This window comes from Agelaius tricolor, unplaced genomic scaffold (assembly GCF_023055355.1).
Source record: "Agelaius tricolor isolate 1412-34295 unplaced genomic scaffold, bAgeTri1.0.p SCAF_23, whole genome shotgun sequence".
Lineage (NCBI taxonomy): Eukaryota > Metazoa > Chordata > Aves > Passeriformes > Icteridae > Agelaius > Agelaius tricolor.
The window spans coordinates 13,468,776-13,490,244 of NW_027269283.1; the positions used below are offsets into that span (position 1 = coordinate 13,468,776).

The 21,469-nt window shown below is 41.3% G+C and overlaps 1 protein-coding gene across 4 annotated transcripts in view; it reads right to left on the reverse strand.

Moving 5' to 3' along the window:
• Nucleotides 1-21,469, reverse strand: part of ARFGEF2 (ARF guanine nucleotide exchange factor 2) — a 34,206-nt gene that overhangs the window by 12,216 nt on the left and 521 nt on the right. For 2 of the 4 annotated variants that reach the window (XM_071446900.1, XM_071446898.1), the window contains exons 2-25: nucleotides 16,410-16,440; nucleotides 15,474-15,597; nucleotides 14,612-14,758; nucleotides 13,591-13,770; nucleotides 12,633-13,170; nucleotides 11,938-12,009; nucleotides 11,521-11,669; nucleotides 10,972-11,102; nucleotides 10,217-10,451; nucleotides 9,855-9,954; nucleotides 9,493-9,632; nucleotides 8,898-9,006; nucleotides 8,185-8,386; nucleotides 7,346-7,457; nucleotides 6,546-6,751; nucleotides 5,595-5,679; nucleotides 5,332-5,503; nucleotides 4,048-4,199; nucleotides 3,732-3,860; nucleotides 3,241-3,399; nucleotides 2,246-2,393; nucleotides 1,313-1,412; nucleotides 503-543; nucleotides 263-432 (exon numbers count right to left, since the gene is read on the reverse strand). In XM_071446900.1, the coding sequence (XP_071303001.1) occupies nucleotides 263-432; nucleotides 503-543; nucleotides 1,313-1,412; nucleotides 2,246-2,393; nucleotides 3,241-3,399; nucleotides 3,732-3,860; nucleotides 4,048-4,199; nucleotides 5,332-5,503; nucleotides 5,595-5,679; nucleotides 6,546-6,751; nucleotides 7,346-7,457; nucleotides 8,185-8,386; nucleotides 8,898-9,006; nucleotides 9,493-9,632; nucleotides 9,855-9,954; nucleotides 10,217-10,451; nucleotides 10,972-11,102; nucleotides 11,521-11,669; nucleotides 11,938-12,009; nucleotides 12,633-13,170; nucleotides 13,591-13,770; nucleotides 14,612-14,758; nucleotides 15,474-15,597; nucleotides 16,410-16,440 (3,632 nt within the window). The remainder of the gene's footprint in view (nucleotides 1-262; nucleotides 433-502; nucleotides 544-1,312; nucleotides 1,413-2,245; nucleotides 2,394-3,240; nucleotides 3,400-3,731; nucleotides 3,861-4,047; nucleotides 4,200-5,331; nucleotides 5,504-5,594; nucleotides 5,680-6,545; nucleotides 6,752-7,345; nucleotides 7,458-8,184; nucleotides 8,387-8,897; nucleotides 9,007-9,492; nucleotides 9,633-9,854; nucleotides 9,955-10,216; nucleotides 10,452-10,971; nucleotides 11,103-11,520; nucleotides 11,670-11,937; nucleotides 12,010-12,632; nucleotides 13,171-13,590; nucleotides 13,771-14,611; nucleotides 14,759-15,473; nucleotides 15,598-16,409; nucleotides 16,441-21,469) is intronic. The other 2 variants (XM_071446899.1, XM_071446901.1) reach the window with 2 other exon arrangements.

The window sequence follows — 21,469 nt, forward strand, 5'->3', positions numbered from 1 at the left end:
GGAAAACTAACTTGGCATTTTATCTGAAGGAAAAGACAAAGAAAAATTACAAAAATACCAAATGATATAATGAAGATTATATAAAGATCATTCCTATAAAAATTTATATTTGTACACTTTAGATTTTTAAGTAGGTGCTTCTTTTAGGTGCCTCGAATAGAATTTTTTTGAATATCAGAATTCAAGCCACTAAAACCACAGAAAGCTGATTAAAGAAGTCTCACTATTTATGCATATTGTGTAACATAAGTTTAAAGAGTACCTTATTGAAGTGATCTCCAATCACATGCCAAATCCTCGACCACTGCAGCCTGATGCGGTTCATGTTATAATAGGAGATCTCCACGATCTTCTGCAGGCTGAACATGCGCGGGTGGTGCGGGGACGCCAGCTCGTCCATGGACACAGCACACAGCCACCGCACAAAGTCGACTGCAGGGGAGAGGCCTGCTGTGAGCCAGGCTGCTCCTGTGCCAGGGGCCCTGGAGCCCCCCATACCTACCTATGGCATTCCCGTCCAGCCTCGTGGAGCCCGTGAATATCCTACAACAAATACAGGAGTTGGAGTTTCAGCTGCACATCCGCAAGAATTGGTTACAGCTCAGAGCTGCAGCAAAAGGTCAGCACATCTGGACGTATGTCACACTCCTCCATGCCATGAACTCTGCACCTCTTGTATTCTTGCTCCTTGGCAGCAGTACATGCATCTTTCCTTAGTCTAAGCATCCTCTTTCCTGCCACAGTCACAGTCTACCATGCTCCTATCCCACTGCAGCAACAGGCACAGGCTCACAAGTTTACCCAGGCCAAGTTATACTGGAACACTCATTTGGGTGACAGCGTGTTAAATTTCATGGGGACAATAAACAGACAGAAAGCTTTGCTACAAGACTTTACTGGTTATCAGCCACCTTTGATCTTTATATCCTCTAAGAATATGGTCAGCTGTGGCTGTCAAAACAGACAGGAGAAAGACTATGGATGCACTCTTGTCCCTTCTTGCCCTTCAGCTGTTTGATCTTGAGAGGAGTTCAGACTGCTGATAGTGGTCCACATAGAACACTAATAAAGCAGAGAACATTCCCAAATGTCCTGGACTTTGATGTAGTAAGAGACATGCTCATGGTTAGAATAAACACTGCAAGTCTGAATATATGATTGTGCAGACTTGCACCATTGCACCAGTGGTTACTAAGAACTCCCATTCCAACACATAGTTTAGGAGAGAAGCACGTCTTTAGACAACATTTCAGAAGGGCAGATGACAAAGATGATGATTTAGGTAAGAGTGCAGAGGTAACACTGTCAGTACCTGTCTACTGCTACCACCACACTCTGCGAGCTGGTCTCCCCCACAGACTCCTGGATGCTCGCCATGTGCCGTTTGTCAGCCCCACTCCCAACGAGGTTCCCTGCCAAAAATTCATTAAAAAACAGTATTTGCCATTAGGAAATAATGACTATGTTAACTCCAACATCAAGCAAGTAGACAGAGAGAAGTGACTACTGCTTCCAGCTACCATGTAATTTATATGGAGCAGATAGTGCCTTTGCCAGATTATTACACAGCTAAACATCATATTTATTAGATTAAGGTGATATGATATTGTTAATAAAATTGGAACAGATAAAATACTATTTTAAAAGATGAACTTTAAGTCAGCTACAAATAGTTAATGCTGAACACAGTTCTGTATTCATTGTAATCATCATTATAGCATCCATTCCAAAGTTTTAAAAAATTAATTTGTTTCCTTAGTGGTTTTACAAAGATTAATGCAACTTGCCTTGTCCCTCTAATTTAAGACAAAAATCTATGATTTGTTTCTTGTACACACTGCAGAAACAATACAAACTGGAACAGAAAGCCCAACATGTAAAGATAAGAAGTTCCTTTGGAAAACCAATTGAAACATCTATTAATTCCTAAAAATAAATGGCTTTTTTTTCCTATTAATTAATACTTTTAACAAAACCATGAGTTCATACAGCAAAACAGTTTTGATAACAACATATTCCAACAAATAAATGTGGAGTAGTTTTTAAATAGCTTAACCCAATTCTAAAGTTACAACAGATTTGGTAATTATAAACACATATTGGAATACACAGTTTCATTAATCCAATACAGCTTCCTGTGGAAGCAAGTAAATATATTTAAGTATGCTATAACACTGAGGATTCTTTAACATCCTTACTCCACTTGTATGTGCATCTTTGTCAAGTTCAGGATTAATAATCTTACCTAATCCCAGGCTCATAAACTCTTCTCCTGCAGAGGCATAGCTCTTAATGCTGCCTTCCCTCTCACGCCCAGAGCCAGACAAATACCGCGTTTTCACGCCAGTTCCTATGAGCTGTGCCAGTTCCAGCTGGCTAATACATTTCAAGATCTGAAACCAAAAGAAATTTAGCATTGTATTTCTGCACACCACCATATTTTTATTCTTAACATATATTTGTATTTAATATTTCTATCTCTAACTACTAAAGGATACCTTTTCATTATTTTTACACCATCAACATTCAAGACTATAAATGAACTGGAGCTGATCTTCTAGAGACTCCATTGTCCTAGAGATGAAAAGACTGAAACATTGCAGCTATCACCACTTGAGTAACAACATTCCAACCTAGAGCGTTTAAATGCCAAAGCTGTGCTTGTCTCCTTCTCCCTCTCCCACAGCCACATCCCCTGGCTGGCACAAGCACTCAGGAGAGTGTGCTGTGAGCCAGGTCTGAGGCATCTGTCAGCTCTAGCACATTTTGGCTCATATCATGTAGCCCAAGACTAGAGCCAGAGAACATAATGCAGCAGAAATGCTCCTTTTAGCATTTAGCACAGATTCAGAGCTGATAAAATTGCTCCTGGAAAATAGGCTTTAAGAAAATGTTGCCAAACATTGCAAGACAAGTCTGGACCTGTAAACTAGAATATTTTTGTTTCCATGAATAAGAATACAATAGTTTATATGAGAAATTTTCAGAAGCCAAATGAGATTTTTTTATATAATTTAAATCCTATATCAAATGCAGCCATAAAAATTACAATATTGTCACAGTTTCCACAGGGTCTTCAAAAAAAATGCAGTGCATTATTTTTATCTACATATTAGAAAAAAAACATAAAAACTTAACAATATAATGTACTTTCTTCACATTTTTGAGTATGTTCTGAGAGCTGATAGTAGAAGAAAAAATATGACACCATGTTCACTATTTAAACTAATAAAGATTTACCTCATGCCAAGAATTGCCAAGATAGTTGCCATCTGTGTGAGCAACTGTAATGAGTGTCTTAATGGTATCAATGTTCTTCTGTTTCATTTCTGTAATGCTGGAACTGGCAGTCAACAAGGAAAAACGAGCAAGGGCCTGTACATAAGCGTCTCGTTCAAGCTACAAGAGAGAGAAACAAGCACAAAAATCAAGTCCCCAAAGAACCAGAGAAAGCAACTTGCCTACAAATTTTTTCTTCTATGGATAGCTGGCACTGTCAGAGCACTTTCCAGCTGAACAAGAGTAGGATGCCAGTCAGCAAACGCTCTTAATAGAAGATTCAGCAAGAAAAGCAGAGTTGAAGAAATGCTTGATTACATCAAAACCTTTTCCCATTTCAAGGAAGCAGATGAGACACTTCATCTTCTATGTATAAGCTGTTTGTAATTCTTCACCTGCCTCCCAGAGCCCACATGGCCCTCAGCGAGTCCCAGGCTAAGGCTGGCACCAACCTGCATTCCAAAGATACAGGCTATTCTGATGGCACAGCGTATTCCTTCCAAACATAGCGACGCAACTTCTGGGTCATCACAATTCTGCAAGCCAACACTGTAAGCTGCCAGCAGTGGAGTCCAGACAAGCTAAACAGAGGAAGAAACTAAATTCAGAGGTCTCTTACAGCTTTAGCCCAAAACACTGGTTACTGAAGCCAAATATATCCATAGAGTCCATGTGTTTCATTAGCAAACTTTTCAAAGTAATTTTCCACTTTTTTTCCCATGCTTTAAACTCTTCACCACAAAGACACAGTGAGAACCTGACACTCACTTTGAACATGGGTCTGACATGATCCAGGTGAGTGGCACTGGTGAAAGGTGCCTTTGCATGGCTCACTGCCTCCATGAGGGCTTTGGCTGTCTTTGCCATTTGCTCCATTTCCAAGTTGTACAACAACCTCCGCTGCTTCTCATTAGCTACACCTAAGGGGAACACCACACATAGACATTGCTTGCTTTTCTTACAAGAGCATATTCCTTCTCTTCACACTGAGCATCACAAAATGTTAAATAAAGGTTTTGCAAATAAAATCTAAACACAGAAATCTTGCAAAATCTTAGAAGTCAGGAGGCTGCCCCAGGCTGCAAGCAAGGAAATCCAGCACTAAAAACCACACCCAAACTTAGGACTTTATTCTGTGCAAAATAACTATTTCAGCCCTTTACTATATAATACATGCTATTATCTAATTGCTCCAAGTCAGAGGTGCATACTCTATTAAGTCATTCTGCCTGTAAAAGTGGATGGAAAACCCTATGTCTTCTTAAGCTCACATCCCCAAAACAAAACAAGCACTCATCACCATGATAAATAAATTAATAATTTAGTGCTTCTTTACCGTTATACTACAGGGTGCAACTTCCATTTTCAAGTAAATTAATTTTGTTCCTATTTTGATTGAGAAAACCTGCAAACAGCTTAAAAATACTGGGAAAACCACTATGCTGAAGATTCAGAATTCACAAATATGAATTCACAAAATTTGAATTAAATTAGTACCAGCTATTCTGAGTAAAAGTAGGGTACAGCTGGGGATACTGGTTTCTACTGCATGCTACACAAAGAAGCCCTCATTTGATCCGTATAAGGAGAGATGACTAAAGATTATGACAAACTCTCCAATCTCTCTGGTTTTCAAACACTATCACAAGGACTATGACACCTCCCAGCCACTGAGCTATGGAGGAAAACAAAAAACCAGCCCAAATCAAGCCCTCACTCATAGTCTAGCACACAAAAAAAAGGTAATTTCAAAGTAATTTCCCTCTCGAGTTATTCCTCACACTCATCTTTAAAAACCCCAAGAAATCTGGTTCTAGTGCTGCTCTGCAGTGGTGCCAGAGGCACCTACACAGCTCTTCCCACCAGGGAAGGCAGTGTTAAATTGCAACTGAGCTGGTTTCATTCCATATACCTCTATCAACCATTCCAAATGTACTTTATGTATTGTCCCAAGGCATTTTCACAGGGACTTTGCACACCACTGTGCCATCCCTTAGTTCCTGCCACAGTTCAAGAGCACTGTGGTCTTCCCAGTTTCTAGTTCCTTCTTACTTGGTTTACTACACTTGGTTGTAATTGCATATTCTTTTGTCTCTTTCATCGCAATTTTCTTTCCTTCTATTTCTTCATAGATTGTGGATAAATACTCTTCTGGCAGGTCTTTACTGTCATTGATTCCTCGATTCATTTTAATGTATTGCTCCTTTGTCATTTTATTTTTTACCTGTAAGAAGGAATAAGTTGGGTATCAGATTTTGAATGCAAGTTCCAGGGACCTTTGTACTCCTGTAAGTCTGGATTTTTTAAATTTTTACCTGTGGACTGTGCAAGTCTGTAGTCAGCATTATAATGGAGTATGCCAAAACATAGGCAGTGTCTGCACTAGCAAATAGTGTTTGCCTGAGGGAGGAAAAAACAAAACAGGTTTATAGACTCCCAATTCCTCAATCCATTAGCTCTAGTTCCATATGCAAGAAAAATACCCAGAAGTGCTATGGACTCAACCAAAGAGCCAACAAAGCCTGAAGCTAACCATTAGAAATGCATCAAACCCCAAGCAGTTTAAAACACAAATAAAAAGGATGGGGAAGTGCATCATCTTTGCAATATTGAAAACTAGACTGAGATTTTCAAGTACATTCCCTACCGATTACCCAAAGAACAGTAATGTATAATCTTAAAAAGGTTAAATAACAGCTTATTTTTTACTCACAGAGTTTCATAAAGATTGATATAAAACCAACCCACTGACACACCAACTAGACTAAGGAAAGGGAACTAATTAAGCCTGACTAAACTTCACTTGATTGCACTAGGAACAATAGCAACTTTGCCTATTTGGTATCAAATAACACATACACATTTTGTTCCACATCTAACAGGCAAGCAAAAGCACTGTAACATGCTATTAGTTGTTTTTGTCATGATTTTTGTTAATTCTAGCCATTTCTACTGCTTAATACAGTTTTTTATACTTGACTGATCTACATTCGTCTAAAATTGTCTCTGTTAGCTGTTGGATTTTAATGTACTTAGGGCTTTCCTTTTCCAGTAATTCCTTTTAGCAAGTACTTGGGATTTAAAGAAATGACAGCATCAGTATCCTTCCTATCCAATATCAGCAGCAAGATCTTCTCCTCACACAAGCCTGCAAAAGTTCCTGGCCTGGTATGGGCTTAATCAATCCCCTGCCCCTAAGGGCCACACAACAGTACAGCCAGGGAATGTTCTTTGGGCACTGATCTGATAGAAAGGGTTTGAATTACCGTTGGTTGCATTCAATATATCTAGCAGCAAACTTCTCCATTAATCTATCAATCTTCTGGGCTTCACCTGGCAGACGAAAACCTTCCAGAAATATACGCAGAGCAGAGACAAAGTCTTTTCCACAGAAATCAAGCTGGTCTACATAGGCATACATCACTTCCTTGTTAAACTTGCTGCTTTCCCCAAGAAATTCCCCTACTTGAGTCTAAAAAACACAAGAGACAGTTATTACTGTGCAATCCAAGTGCCAGCTCTGCAAGAGGGTTTTTGTGCCAAGAGTTGCACAGCTGTCAGCTCTGTAAAGCTGCCACGCCGCCACGTGGGCAGAGCAGCTGAGGGAGGGACAGGGCTCCCAGATATGCCCCCTCAGTCTGCATATTCCTGCCTCCCTCGCTGCCAAAGGCAAGATCTGCATTACTGCAGTGCCAAGGAAAGCTGAACTGTGGCCAGGCGCACACGCAGCAGAGAATGCTTTGCCACTGCAGCACACGATCCTGCCTAGCTGGCAAGGGACTGCCAGCAACTGACACTGCTCTGTTTCCCTCCAGCCTCCAGGGACAGACAAAATGCACATTCCATTGATGGGGAACCCTCCAGCACTCTACTATAACACAGTACTTTACTGAGAAGCCTGGGACAGCAAGTAAACAGCAGGTAGCTGTAGCATTAGGTGTGTCCGTGAGGTGCCTTGCATGTTCATTTCTCTAAGATATGAACTCCAGAGCAGGGGCACACAGATACCAGGGGCAGGGCCGAAGGTACAGGGGCAAGGGTATAAATGTGCTGCATGTAATCTTACAGAGCAGAGGCGTTCCTCTTGGTGCAAGAATTGTGCCAGGTCCTCTGTTGTAGTGCCAAGCATTCCCTGCTCCTGTAGATACTGTATTCCTCTCTTTGGCTTTTTATTAAACCTATTCAGACAAAAACATGGGGAAATGGACATACAATTAAAAATATAACAGCCTATAAAATTTGAGTTTTACAGAGTCCTCATAAATCAAAGATTCTGTGCTGTAGCTCCATGTCTTTTCTTTCTAGTTAGGAAAAAAGTTAAAGAATGTGCAACAAATCTATTACCTGTATCACACCATAGGTTCCACCTCATAAGGTACACTAAGTTGCTGATAACCCTAGAAGTTATTGCTGAAAAACCCCAAAACTCACCTTTTTGAACATGAAAAAATTGACACTCTACATGAAATGTTTAAAATGTTGCTGTTCAAGACTTTTCTCTAGCATTTACAGACATGCAGACCTTCAAATTAATCAAAGAGAAGTAAAGCATATATGCACAGTGATTTAATTCTTCAAACTCTATTTCAATAAAGGACAACAAATCATGTAAGAGCTGCAAGACAACTGTGACCCTCAAACCAACTTCTCTCTAGGCGTACACACTCTTGTGGAGCTGAGCCAGTAAAAAGGAGAGCTGTGAAAACCCCTTCCACTCCACCCAGAATTTTATGAAACTCCTTTTAACTACAACAGCCTCCAGCACTGGTTTTTCACAACAGCAGGCAACAGTCTTCAGCATTAACATCAATTTGTAAGTGTCCCTACAGGTGTGACTGTGAGACCATAAGAAACAACACATTTTATTTAAAGTGAACTTTTGTTTTCCCATCATACTGGGCTTACAGTTCTATCCCATGTTCAATTATTTCCTTCTGTTGCTTGATGACTTCAAATTGCTCTGGATCATCTGGGACAGCAGTCTGGGTACCAACACTTCCCACTCCCGACGATACAGTGGAGTCCAAGGAACTGACACTACTCCGTCTCCCTCCAGCGTCCAGGCATTTACCTTCAGCCATTTCCTGTTCAGATGGTTTATATGAACCTATTCACAAACAAGGTGAGACTTAACTTACCCTTGTTCAATCAAGAGCTTTTAGTTACAGAACTTTTAAGCAGAAATCTATGAGTTAATATTCTTATTTTACCATGTATACTTTTTGGCAGGCTGCACTATACTACATGAAGATGCTCTATTGATGGAAGTCTAAAATAATCCAACAAAAGGCAGATAACCAGCAGCATCTATGGAGAAATTCCACTACTTCAACTTAGTAACTCCAAGACTGGTTGCATGTCTTGCTCTACATCAGCCTTTACAGGAGACAAGGGCCTGGCTAAATCTCATCCACAGAACTTGGTTATTCAAAACAGACACTTGGAGAATCAGTTACTGCAACAGCACTAACAGCTGTTTGTAAAATACCTCACTTGTGTAAACAAATTGTTAAGGTACAAACTGGGCACCCACACTTCTGAATAGCTTCTAAACAGTGAACAAACACAAGAATGAACTGATTAAATAAATCGGTCTCTCCATACAGAAGCAATCTTACCCAAGCTAGTCTGATGATTGGGGTTCACATAAAGGTCTTTGCTCCATTCTACCATACATTTTAAAATAGAAACCAAACATTCAAGTCCTTTTTTCCTCAGGCTTAGTTCCTAAAACATGAAGAAGAATAAAATAAAAAAAGAAAAATCAAACCAACAAACCATGCTGAACAGTCTCTACAATAGTCTCCCCTCTAAGGACTGGAAAAGTATAATCTTAAAAATAAAATGCTTATGGTGAAGATATAGCATAATGTCTGTGTAAAGGAAACCCCACAGATGGCACCACTGGTGTATGAGCTTCAGAAAGAAAGAAATTTAACTGAGGAAGAGGAAGGCTCATTTGGCTCTCTCTCCCTTGGCAGTCAAACTAAAGAGACCAGAAGCAGCCTGGTCTCACAGCGCAAACAGGCAGCAAAATCACCAAGTAATAAATGGCACTGCTTCAGCATCCAATTGCAAATTATTAAACTAATAAAAAGCAAGTAACATCAGTAGGTTACAGAAAACATGAACCTCTGGAAGGATCTGTAGCAATGCAAAGATAGCACTGTTTATGAAACAATAGTACCTTATCTTCAAAGCTCTTCTCCTTACCTGTAAAGGTGTCATTCCCAATTCATGCCCACTTCGTCCCTGTGCAATTTTGGATAAATCATTTACAAGACGTTCAAATATATTAGCAGCATTTAAATCACAATCATAGTTAACATAAATATCCACTACACACTGGGCATCTGAAAAGAAAAGGAAATGGAAGTATTAGGATTCTGTGCAATAGAATTTTTAAAAGGAATGAGCCAGTTGGAGCAGGCACTGCAGATGAATCCAGACATTTAACCCAAGCCCTCTAGGATCAAATTCAAATTTTCATACTTAAACATGATATGTGACATTTCTTTTCAAAATAATTTTCATCTGCTGCCAGAAGAAGTGATTCTTTTACACAGTGGAAATACCTGCACAAATTCTAGTTAAAGTCTGAATCACCATCCACTTGTGTTCAAAGGAACTTGAAGAAGTCTCTAGAATATTCAGGAAGATCTCTTTGAAGAACACCTGCAAAATAAATAAAATTAAGGGTTTGAGGATGTGAAACTTATTAGAACTACATCAAATGTACAGATTAATTTCTGTTAAGTAATTTCTCTTCAAGAGTAATATTTCATGCATATTAGAATTTGGATACAGTAGTAATATATTAGTTTAGTAAGCAAACCAAACTAAGACATTAAAATGGAAGTTCTAGCTGTCTTTTTACCTTGAGAACAGTATTTTGAGAACTAGAGCATATGCACCTTATAGAATAAAAGTCTCTCACCTCAATCTGCATTTTCAAATGGGTCTTAAAATTCGAAAGCAGTGTGAGGAAGATGGCAAGAGAGAGCTCAAACACATCAGGAACAGAAGAGACTCCATTTTTAGATAATGCTACACAAAGATATTGCTTGATTGCATTGATGAACATTTCATGTGTCCTGAAAACCAGACCAGCATTCTGCAGCACTGAGAGAAGCAGCTGGAGAGACACAACCTTGGAACGCAATTCATGTGATCTAGAAAAAAATTCAACATTAAATGTATTTCTATATTTTCTTAGTATATACTTGCATTCAACATTAGCTCTGTGGGATTTCTTCTACATCAGGAAGAAATGACTGCTATTTTGATTCATTTAAATGCAGGAGGCAAGAGGATGGAAATCAGCCAAGTGAATTTTGAACTTCTACCATCCAAATTTGAAATTTTTTCAGTAATATTAACATCTTAGACTAGCCTAATAAATGCATCTCAGTGCTACTTAAGCACTTCCCCACTCTCCCACCAAAAGCTTCAAAAATACTATAGTCAAGGCCACTCCAACTGGTAAGATTAATAAGCCTATTATACAAAACCCAAAAATCTCAAGTACTGAATTTTTAATAATTTAAAGGTATTTCAATCCTAGATTAATCAAGCTAACTAAACCAAGGGCCTGACAAGTGGATTTTGAACACCTGCTCAACTATACAGCAGCAACTTAACTGTCTCTAAATGCTACCATAGAGGACACAATAATAAATCCTGTCACATTACTTGGGATCTGGTGGTCCTTCCCCCAGCGGTTTCATGGAGAGCTTGCACAATGACCTGAACACAAGGAAGGCATCCTTTTGTAGAACATGGGAAAATCTGGCAGCAGCTTGATGTCCAGATACATCTGTTTCCTTGAAAATACCAAACGCAACACAGACCCTCAGTGAGACAAAGAAACAGAGCAATGAGGAGATTCCACAGCTCATCTGAGAATCAGCTACAGTTTAAACTAAACCTAAACAGGATTACAAGGGATCTGGATCTTTTCACACATGTTGACTGACCCTTTGTCTCTGTCCCCACTCTGTATTAAAATACAACTAATATAGTAAATTTTAGAACAGGTATTTTCAATATATGCTTAAACTGCAGCTGCTGCTTCCTTTTTGAATCTGAGTAGTACATACATTGGAGTTTCTGTCCCTTTCTTCTGCCACATACATTGGAGTTTCTGTCCCTTTCTTCTGCCAAATCCCACTCTATTAGTCGTCACAATAAAAACATTTCTTCTTCTGTAGACGTATATTGGCATCCAGTGCAATTATTTACCAGATTATCAGTGGAGGAAACAGACTGCCCATCATCTGGAATCCCATTTGTTTGTACATTTTCAGTGCTAGAGCCAGAAAGAAGAGTATCCACAGTCTCTAATGCAGGCAGAGCCTTGACAGGTTCTGTTACCTGCTTTTCTTCAGCCACTAAAGGGGAAAATGGAAAGATGATTAAAATCATGCAAGAGTTTTCTATCCCACGACTTTGTGAAGCTTTACCACTGAGTGGCAGAGAAGTAGCACTGGTAAACTAGAAAGTTTCTCAGCTATCAGCAAAAAAATATTGTGATGCAATCAAAACCTGTTCTTGCTGCCTTAGTAGGTGTTCTTGTCAAGATACTTAGTAACAAAAATTACTTCCATGCTTCTATAATCAATACATATGCAACTATTTTACTTTAGAAGACTTTACTACCTTTCACAGCTGAATCCACCACATCTTCCAAGATGCCTTGAACCATTTCCTTTCCTCCATCAATCGTTTCCTCTAATGAAACACAGAGAGAATTTTTAATTTAGTATTTTTGTTTAGGAAGAGGACTAAAAGGAAAAACATGACGAAGGCAGAAGCATGAAAATTTATCAGTTTCTTTCAGCAGCTCTCATTGAAAATAATTTGTGAGAAGTCATTCAAAAATACTCATTGATGTTCTTTATGCTGTTTGAATCAAAGCACTGATATTTTTAATGCAGTTGTTTTGTCATTTTTATTTATCAATTGTTACAAACATTTCTAATTAAGATGCAGTATGTGCTGATGATATGGTCTTCATAATATTTCACATTTTTACCACCGGCTCTGTCACATCCCACATACCACAACAATTCTCTTCCTTTCCTTCCCCTCTGTCAACCTCTTCAAGTCAAATTCCACTACAATACTCTATAGATAAAGTACACATGGTTTAACTGGAATTCTAGGGAGAACAGGAACCTTTCTGCAGCGGTTATAGTGTAGACACAAGCTGAGAATGGCAGCACACTCTGGAAGTCTACAGAGGAAAGCCAAGCGAGCCAGTCACCCCACCACTGCTCCTCAAAGGGGCCTCAAAGAGCATTTTCCAACAAGTTGGCTGTGAGTGAAAGCAACAGACCCCATGTTGTGCTCACCTGCCGCCAGCATGGTGGGGGCCTGCTGCAGCTCCCTGTGGCTGGGCTCCCCGCGGCCGGGCTCCCCGCGGCCGGGTTCCTCAGGGCCGGGCTCCCCGCGGCCATGCTCCCCATGGCGGGGTTCCTCAGGGCCGGGCTCCCCATGGCCGGGTTCCTCGCGGCTGGGCTCCCCATGGCGGGGTTCCTCAGGGCCGGGCTCCCCATGGCCGGGTTCCTCGCGGCTGGGCTCCCCATGGCGGGGTTCCTCAGGGCCGGGCTCCCCATGGCGGGGTTCCCCGCGGCCATGCTCCCCATGGCGGGGTTCCCCGCGGCCGGGCTCCCCATGGCGGGGTTCCCCGTGGCCATGCTCCCCATGGCGGGGTTCCTCAGGGCCGTGCTCCCCATGGCGGGGCTCCCCATTGGCCAGCACGGTACCGGCGCTGCCGGCTCTGCCTGCCCAGGAGCTGTGCCGCCGCTGCCCCGGCCGTGGGGACCGCGGCCCCGCCACCGTGGGGGACTGCGGCTTCTGCGTTCGCTCTGCTTCTCTGGACTCCTGCAACTTGGAAAACACATATGGAAAGGTTCATCTAAGCACAGAATACACTGAGGGAAATCCTGTCTGTGATAACTAATGTTCCTTTGTGAACTCAAGTCTTAGCAGGAAACAGTGAAACTACAATCACTTGGCCAATAAGATTAAAAAGATACACTTCAAGTTTATTTGAAAAGCATCATTTGTTTATCCAATGCCATTTGGCAGAAGCTATGGTGTGAAACCGTGTTATCAGCAGAGCACGTCACCTTCTATTCTCAACTCAGTCAGTATGCCTCACTGCACAATTTGACAGGTTTTCTAACATGACGAATCAACAGATATGCAACTACAATGACGGGTTCATTAAAAACAATAATAGTAAAAAAGTTTTCAGTCATTTTCAAGCCTAAACATTTGAGATGAGAAAAAGTAATAGCTACTTACAGCTTGATTTTCCATCCGTGTAAAAATTACATTTAACATCTGTGTAAGGGTAGCTTTGGCAGTTGTCTGGTTAATAAGATTTTTACTGGCTAGATAGATGTTGTAGCAGGTTCTAACAGTTTGAAGAATTGTTCCTTCATGAATTTCTATATATGGAGATGTTACTGCAGTGAGAAGAGCCTAGAAAAGTCCATAACACAGTAAAAATGAAACCTAAGCAAGCAGTAGCAATGCTCCTCATGCATGTCTTCCAGAATAATCACTGGGTTTGCTACAAAACACAGACATATTTTTTTTTTAGGCTTTGCAAGCAACAACATTTCAAATCAAAGAAAGTTCAAAAGGACTTCCACATCTCTGCTCTCTCCTGAGCTGTTCTTGGAGGGTCTTATCAAAACTAAATTTCCATCAAGGGAGATACTCCACCTCCAAAAAAATTTACTAAATTCCATAGCTTCATTTCCACACAAGAGCCAACAGGCCTACACTAATATCAAGCTGGTTTACTAGAAGGTTTACTAACTTCCAACCTCAGCTACAGTAGCCCAAGAAGATTTCAGAACCAGAATACACACTACTGACAGACATTACTATGCCTTGTTGAGAAAATACACTGGCAAAATGGCCAGGGGAGCAGACAGGCTTGAACAGTATTCCATGGCACTGCATCACAGTTCCAGGGCCTGCTATCAGGGCTGAAGGCAATTCCCTGCCTGATGGAGGTAGGCATAGCGAGCCTCTAAGAGGAGCACCAACTTATCTGAGAGATGGTTTATCTCAGAAAGGCCAAACATTTTTAAAATATTCCTTTACATTCTGCTTTCCCAACAGGAAGTACATTTTCCTCACCAATTCTGCCCTGGTGACAGCCTCCCTGAAAGCAGTGACACACAGGACAATGTAAGAAATGGAGCAAATGAGCTCTCAGTAATATTTTGCCTTTTTTTTTTTTTTCAGTTACAAAATGAAAGAGAGAGAAAAAGCAAATGAATGTTGCACCAAAATGGATTGAATAAAATACCTTAATTATCTGCAGTTGTACTCCTTCATCTGTTTGAGGACCCTGAAAGCAATTGCAAATGGTTTCCACTATTCGGTCAATCAGCCGTTTTCCGGGAGCTCCGCTGTCCGGAGCATTGCCAGTGATGTGCCCATATGCAATGAGTTTCTAGATAGAAAGAATGCAGCTTAGATGACCATATTTTGTTAAGAAAAGCACAGTTTAGCACAGCATAAAAAGGTGTGTTTAGATAGCATACCTCACTTAATCAGTTTTAATGTAAAAATTTAACACTATCTACAGTCTGGCCAGCAAATACTTTGACTGCTCATATATGTGGGCAAAACAGATTTTAGTACGACAGAAAAGCTTTTTCAACTTGGGCCATTTCTTCATACCATAACCAGAGAAAAAAAATTTAACACCAGAGTGTGACTTCCTCTGTCACATCAGCACCACAAGAAACTCCTTGGTAACACTCCTTGTGGAGCACGACAGATGAAGCACCTTTACTGCCTGGTGTAAGGATCCCCCAGCCCCAGCAAAGGGGCTACAGCAGGGCAGCCACACTCCTCCCTGTGCCCAGTGCCCGGCCAAGTGTGACCCGGGGCAGGGACACCTGCCTGCTGCCACCCCGGGGCAGGGACACCTGCCTGCTGCCACCCCGGGGCAGGGACACCTGCCTGCTGCCACCCCGGGGCAGGGACACCTGCCTGCTGCCACCCCGGGGCAGGGACACCTGCCTGCTGCCACCCCGGGGCAGGGACACCTGCCTGCTGCCACCCCGGGGCAGGGCTGCTCCTCGCTGCGGGAGCTGTGTGCCAGATCTGGTCACTACAGCTTTCTCCATCTCACTCTGACCAAGCCTACCCACCACACTTACCTGTAAACAATCCAGGGAAGTACTGACGATGCGTGGAGACTTTGACTGGCAGGCCAGCTCAAATGGAAGGAAATATTTATCTGCTTCAATGAAATTTGCTTTTGGTGGAGCAGCAGTGCCTTCTCTAGGTCAGATACAAAGAATTATTAATTTTTCTAAGCATGTATATCACAGTAAACTACACTTTCTCCTTTTTCTGAATTTAAAGCTAAATAATGCACAGCAGCATACAAATGTACTGCAGCTTTCTTGTATAGACTTTCTTAAACAAAGATCAATTTTCTTTAAAAATCACACAAAACCCATTTCACATTTATTTATATTCTATCTGATCTTTTTTGTATCTTCTTCAGCTTAACTCTTCTCTCACTATACTCCAACACTGTCCCACTATCTGAAATATTGGAAAACTCCTACACAACTGATATATCTACCCATGTTATTCAAAATGGATTAAACAGTGCCCATAAGCAGAACACTAAGCAAACAGAAACACATCTGGAGACCCATCTGCTCTTTTTCAATTATAGCACAGTGCTGGAAAACTTTTTTAAAACTTTTATTGCAGCAATATTTAAATTGGTCTTCTTGATCTAGGTAATAAAGAGCACATGCTATCAAACACAGGGTATGTGCTGCTCCCTATAGCTTCCTATCAGGCTATTGAGTCCAGTAAAAGGAAGCAAAAAAACGGCACCTTTTAGAAATTTCACAATTTTTTCCTGGTGAAATTCATAGGCAGTTATGGCTTGAGTACCCACAGCCACAAACATTGTGTAAGTGAAACACACAGGCCAGGCCACGTGTTCTTGGCAGAAAGGTGGGTCTGGGTATTCACAAACTCACTGCTATAATGTTTATACACTCTTACACTTCCCCAAAATTATTCCATTTGTTCTTTTCACACCCTTCTGTTTAGAGTAATTAATAATTTACCTTTGCTTTTCCAGCTCACTTTTTATTTCATCTGGAAGAGAGAAAAAAAATGCAAGCCTTAGTTATCATTATCAATAACACAGTAATAAAGGTAAGATGTTTAAATCCAGTTTCGCGCTTCAGTATTTGCTAGTCCATTCCTGTAACACCTCGGCTTCAGAGGTCACAGTTTCACCAGTTATTGAAAGGTGTAAGCACTGAGGCCTGGGGGCTTCGGGGTCAGTAGGAACTTTGCAGCTCTGTGACAGCCCAAAGCCAGCACCACCATCCCCTGATGCTTTAGGCTTCAACTGGAGAGGAGACAACAGAATGGAGGCTGTTGATAAGAAATGACCAAGGTTTTCTGTGCCAAACAGACAACGTAAATCTTGCACAGCATCACTTAAACCACTGTGTTTTTAATTCCAGGATCCAGCTGGCCTGCCAATCAGGTGACTTGTCAGAAATTCAGTTCAGCACAATTTCAATTCAGGCCTTTTGATTTAATTACCTTCCTCACCTTTAACATCATATAATCCAAAGAGCTACTGAGAACATATGTGACCCACCAATGTATTGTACCCCTGTTTTGATGTGCCTTGCTCTTAGCACGGCACATTCCCATAGCATGCAGGAACTGCTGCTTAAAACACTGAGTCTTCTGGGTACCTTTACACCTTTGGAGCGCTTAGTCCTGTCTCCAGGTCTTGGCAGAGAAAGGCATATTTTAGCTATAGCTACCATCCCAAGTACAGCAGGACTCCAGGGTCAGCAAAAACATAATTAATGCTGTATTTCAGACACCCTGTAGAACTAAGGTGTACATAACTTTTTCTTAATGAAGAAATTTTTCTAATGCCAAAATTTCCAGTAAGTTTTTCTTTCTTTCAAGGAGATCATTTTCCCCCCATACTGATTGTTTTGCAATGTAAAAAAGATGTTGAATTGAAAGATTCATAAAGATTATAGCCTTAAGGAGACATGATCATGCCCATCTTTACTGATAGTTGTCATAGATCTTGCACTGGAAAAATAATGCAAGAATAATATCCCATATTAGAGCAACAACAGTTTAACTCTCAGAAGTACTCTATAAACAGCAACAAGAAAGATCTAACCAAGGCCTGACCAAGTTCCCCACAATTTTATTATAATAAAAGCTTTTCTAAAGCCATATGAAAACATCTTCACCACAACAGTATTTTAATAGATAATACTGGCAGAAAAGAATAAATGAAAGGACAAAAGGAAGCTGCAGGCATACTTCTGCTACTGATTGCACCAAAACAGTTTGAAAACCTCCACATCTGAAGTACTCATTTGGTGGTCTGACCATCACAAGTGAGTGAAACAGAAATAGTTGCCTAACTGAAGTCTGCTGCCAAGAACAGCTTGCCAAGCCCTAACCAGACACAGCCAGCTTCCAGAAACCGCCCGCCACTTGTCCTGTTTTTCTCCAGTCACAGGAGTAAGGGGCACAGCTCAGCTCCCTCCTGCAGCTACAGAACACAGTCCCAATCTTGGTCAACATCTGGTCACGCCAGCACAATGCTGACCCTTCACTTGGAGCTTTAGGTACCAGAGCTCCCTGTCTCTCCCACGGCACCTCCTTCAGTCAGAAACATCTTCAACCCCTGCACTGCCCATCTAACGCAAGTCCAGCAGCATTCCTACCACGCAACAGACCTGGAACAAGAATGGCCTTGCAGCAATTTCTTCCAGAGTTTCTGGCCATAAAAGCAGGATAAAGCCGACATTGGGTAGCTGCCTTTCTCTAGCAGATGGATAGGTTCAGTTCACTTGTATTGAAAACTACATATTAAACCAGAGGACATTTGTTGTCTGCCTGCAGCTCAATGCCTGCTCTGTGGCCTTAGAGTCGGGTTTGTGTCAGTGGAAGCAAGCGAGCCCCTGGGCAAAAAATGGCTTGTGCTGGCACAAGGACACGGGCCATGGTCCGAGCAGCAGGCAGCGGGGCCAACACAAACACGTGGAGGAGCAGCCAGACCTTCCCTCCCCCAGGACAGTAAAGCCAACCGCATTGCCCAAGCCCAGCCTGCCTTGGACTCCATGCAAAGCCCAACCGGTATGGATCACACGAGGCTGTGTAGAGCCCTTGGGAAAAGGGCCAGGGAAGCTGCAGTCTGCTCTCTGCCCCAGCGCTCTCTGAGCACACTGGACAAGAGGCCAAACAAAGAAACACAACTTATTTTGGACATTTGTCATTTATACACAGAGACTTCCTAAACACACAACCAGATTGCTAAGTGAAGGCAGGGCTGAAAAGATTTTAACTTGTTAACAAGCTAACTAAACAAATTCTGTTGTTCACAAAGCTTGAAGATCTGTATGTGGAGCTGCCCAGGCTATCAGAGAAGGCTGCAGAAGCAGGATGGCTGCACAGTATGTCATTAAAAACAGCCCCAGTAGGGCAGGAGTAATAGCTTATGTGAGTGACCCAGGTGCACAATTATGAACTGCTGGGATACAGACCGTCAGTATTCCACTGCAAATTTTTCAGGATAATTTCAGGAGGTTTATTAAGAATCATGTGTACGTGGAGCTTCATGTAAATGAAAATGCTTATTATGCACCTATTTTTATACAATAAAACGGTCTGTCAAAAACAAACTTTCTTTAAAACAGGGTTTTCTACAGCAGAACAGAACAGCTTCTCTGTTTAAAACCCTCAATTTTTCCCAATCTCTCCTGGGGCTTACTGGCACTACAACTACAGGAGACAACCGTTACACCTACTGATGAAGCAAGAGACTGAATGAAGGAATCTATTCAAACTCTGCTTACTTAACATTAACAGTGTGTATTTCAAATGAGGGCATGGAAAGAGGCAAAAAACCCAAAAAAACACCACTGTGAAGTGGTTTTGTTCCTTTTCCTCCACACTTGTGTTTCTGTCCTTTTAGCACCTATGTTAATTCTGATTTCTACAAGGTCATGTGTATTTTGTAGTCCAAAACTGATCAGTATTAGCCCAGTGAAAGGACCCAATTGCAGGGTAAAAAGGGTAAGAATTTAAATTTAGAAAAATTAAAGCAGATTAAAATTAGAAATAAAGAATACCTATATTTCCTACACAAGAGAGACAGCAACATTCCATAGTAATTTACCTAAATTCTCAGGAGCTACGTGTACAAATTAATAAAGAACTCATGTAAGAAAACAAGAGCATCATTCCCACAGTTAGAAACTTCTTCTTTCTCTCTCACCCAACAACAAATGTAAAGCATAGGTAAGCAATAGAAACACTACTGCAGTAACACCATAGCAGAAGCCATAAAAACTGGTTAATTTCTATTAGGCAGCTGTAGAATACACCCATTTCTCCCTATCTGGAAAAAAAAAAAACATCTTAGATTCCCTTGCCCCAGGAGCAGATATCAGCTACACATGCTCCATGCCTGTGTTGCCTGGTTTATAAGTGGCACAATGCCACAAGGCTCCAATAAAAACACCACTGCATAGAGAAGACTGCACAGCAAAAGGGATTTAGTAAGTAGAAATGGATTATCTGAAGTATTACTTGGAGAAAAGTGCAGCAGACAACAGCTGACACAATGACCACTTTCATAAAGTAACTACATTTCTTTCAAACAGAATTATTTTTATTCAGTGTTAACTGGACTTTTTATTATTATTCACAACATTGAAGCTTCTTTCATTCCTGACAGTTTCTGTAGGTTACAAAGTTTGGCCTGAATTCTTCAGACTGCCAGTAACATTCTTCTCACATTTCCTCACATATTTACTATTGCACAGAGCTTGAAAATTAAGTTGACACTTTTGAAACTGTCATAGTCTTAGTTAATACAAAGGATATGCTTAATTAAAATTAAGTATGTGGAAATAAAACTGATTTCTTTACTCGAGAAAAGAAAAAAAAAAAGGATTAATCAAATAGAATAAAGTTTGGGGGGAAAAATCACATGTAAATAAAAGAAACCCCATTCCTGTTAGCAACCTAAAATAATCAAGTAATGTTCACCAAATGTAACAGAGATCCTCCCATACAGTCATTCAGGCCCCTAACAGTTGGTCAACATAAGGTTATCTCTTTATGCTGACCTCTGCTTTAGTCCAGGAAAGCCCACGGACTCCTTTTCAAAGCAGGTTTATTCTGTGCACCACGAGAAGCATTAGCTCCCCTCCCACAGGCTGCACCTTAGAACACGCAGGCACAGCCGTAGCCCAAGTGGCAGGTGCCAACACCCCTCCCAAAATCACCGCCTGCAATGCCTCAGCAAGCACCAGCCTTCACCAGGCATCTTACAAGGAAGTTCCCTTCTCAGCCTCTAGATATATTTACATAGCAGCAAAACAGGTTCTCAGCCCGGTAAATGGGTTCAGTGCATGTGGGGGCAGCTGGGGAAGAGATCAGGAAAAGGAACTCATTAGGAAAAGCAGTCTCTAACTGCTGGGGCATATGTGTTTACACTACAGGTAGCTCCTACAGCTCTCTGGCAGTAAAGACTGCTGGAAAAATGATTAAAATGACAGCATTTCTTTAAGCTCACTCTGCCCGGGACAGAACTTGCACCTGTCCAGCCTCCTTACATACTCAACCTGTCTTTTCTTGTCTTGGATACACTAAATGTTCCAATTCAAGGGAAATTATTGATGGGAAGCAACCAAAGCTGAAAGAGAAATGTCACTTTTGCAAATTAAGAAAGGACCAGCTGGAGAACTCCAGCTGCAGAGCTCTACTATTCTCCTCAGTTTATCTTTTCCCTCTCTGTGACACACCATATGTTGTCAGAACTTTTACCACAGAGACCTTTACATAAGCTCGTACTTGCAGATTTCAGGATCAGCCCACCAACTTCACAAAAAGCGCTGCCAGCTCTGACAACATCACAGGCATTACGTGTACTTGGCCACAATGCTAACAGTCCTTAGCCAGTCCGAACACGACCTGGAGATCAGAGGTCAGATTTAACATCCCGAGAAGCTCTGGGACTCCGTAAGTCGAGGGCCTTAACAACTCTTGTTTCCTAGTCCAAAGGCTGCAATTAATTTTCTCAAAACGGAAGTGGCAAGACCAAGTCCCTCCTGTTTCACACCGA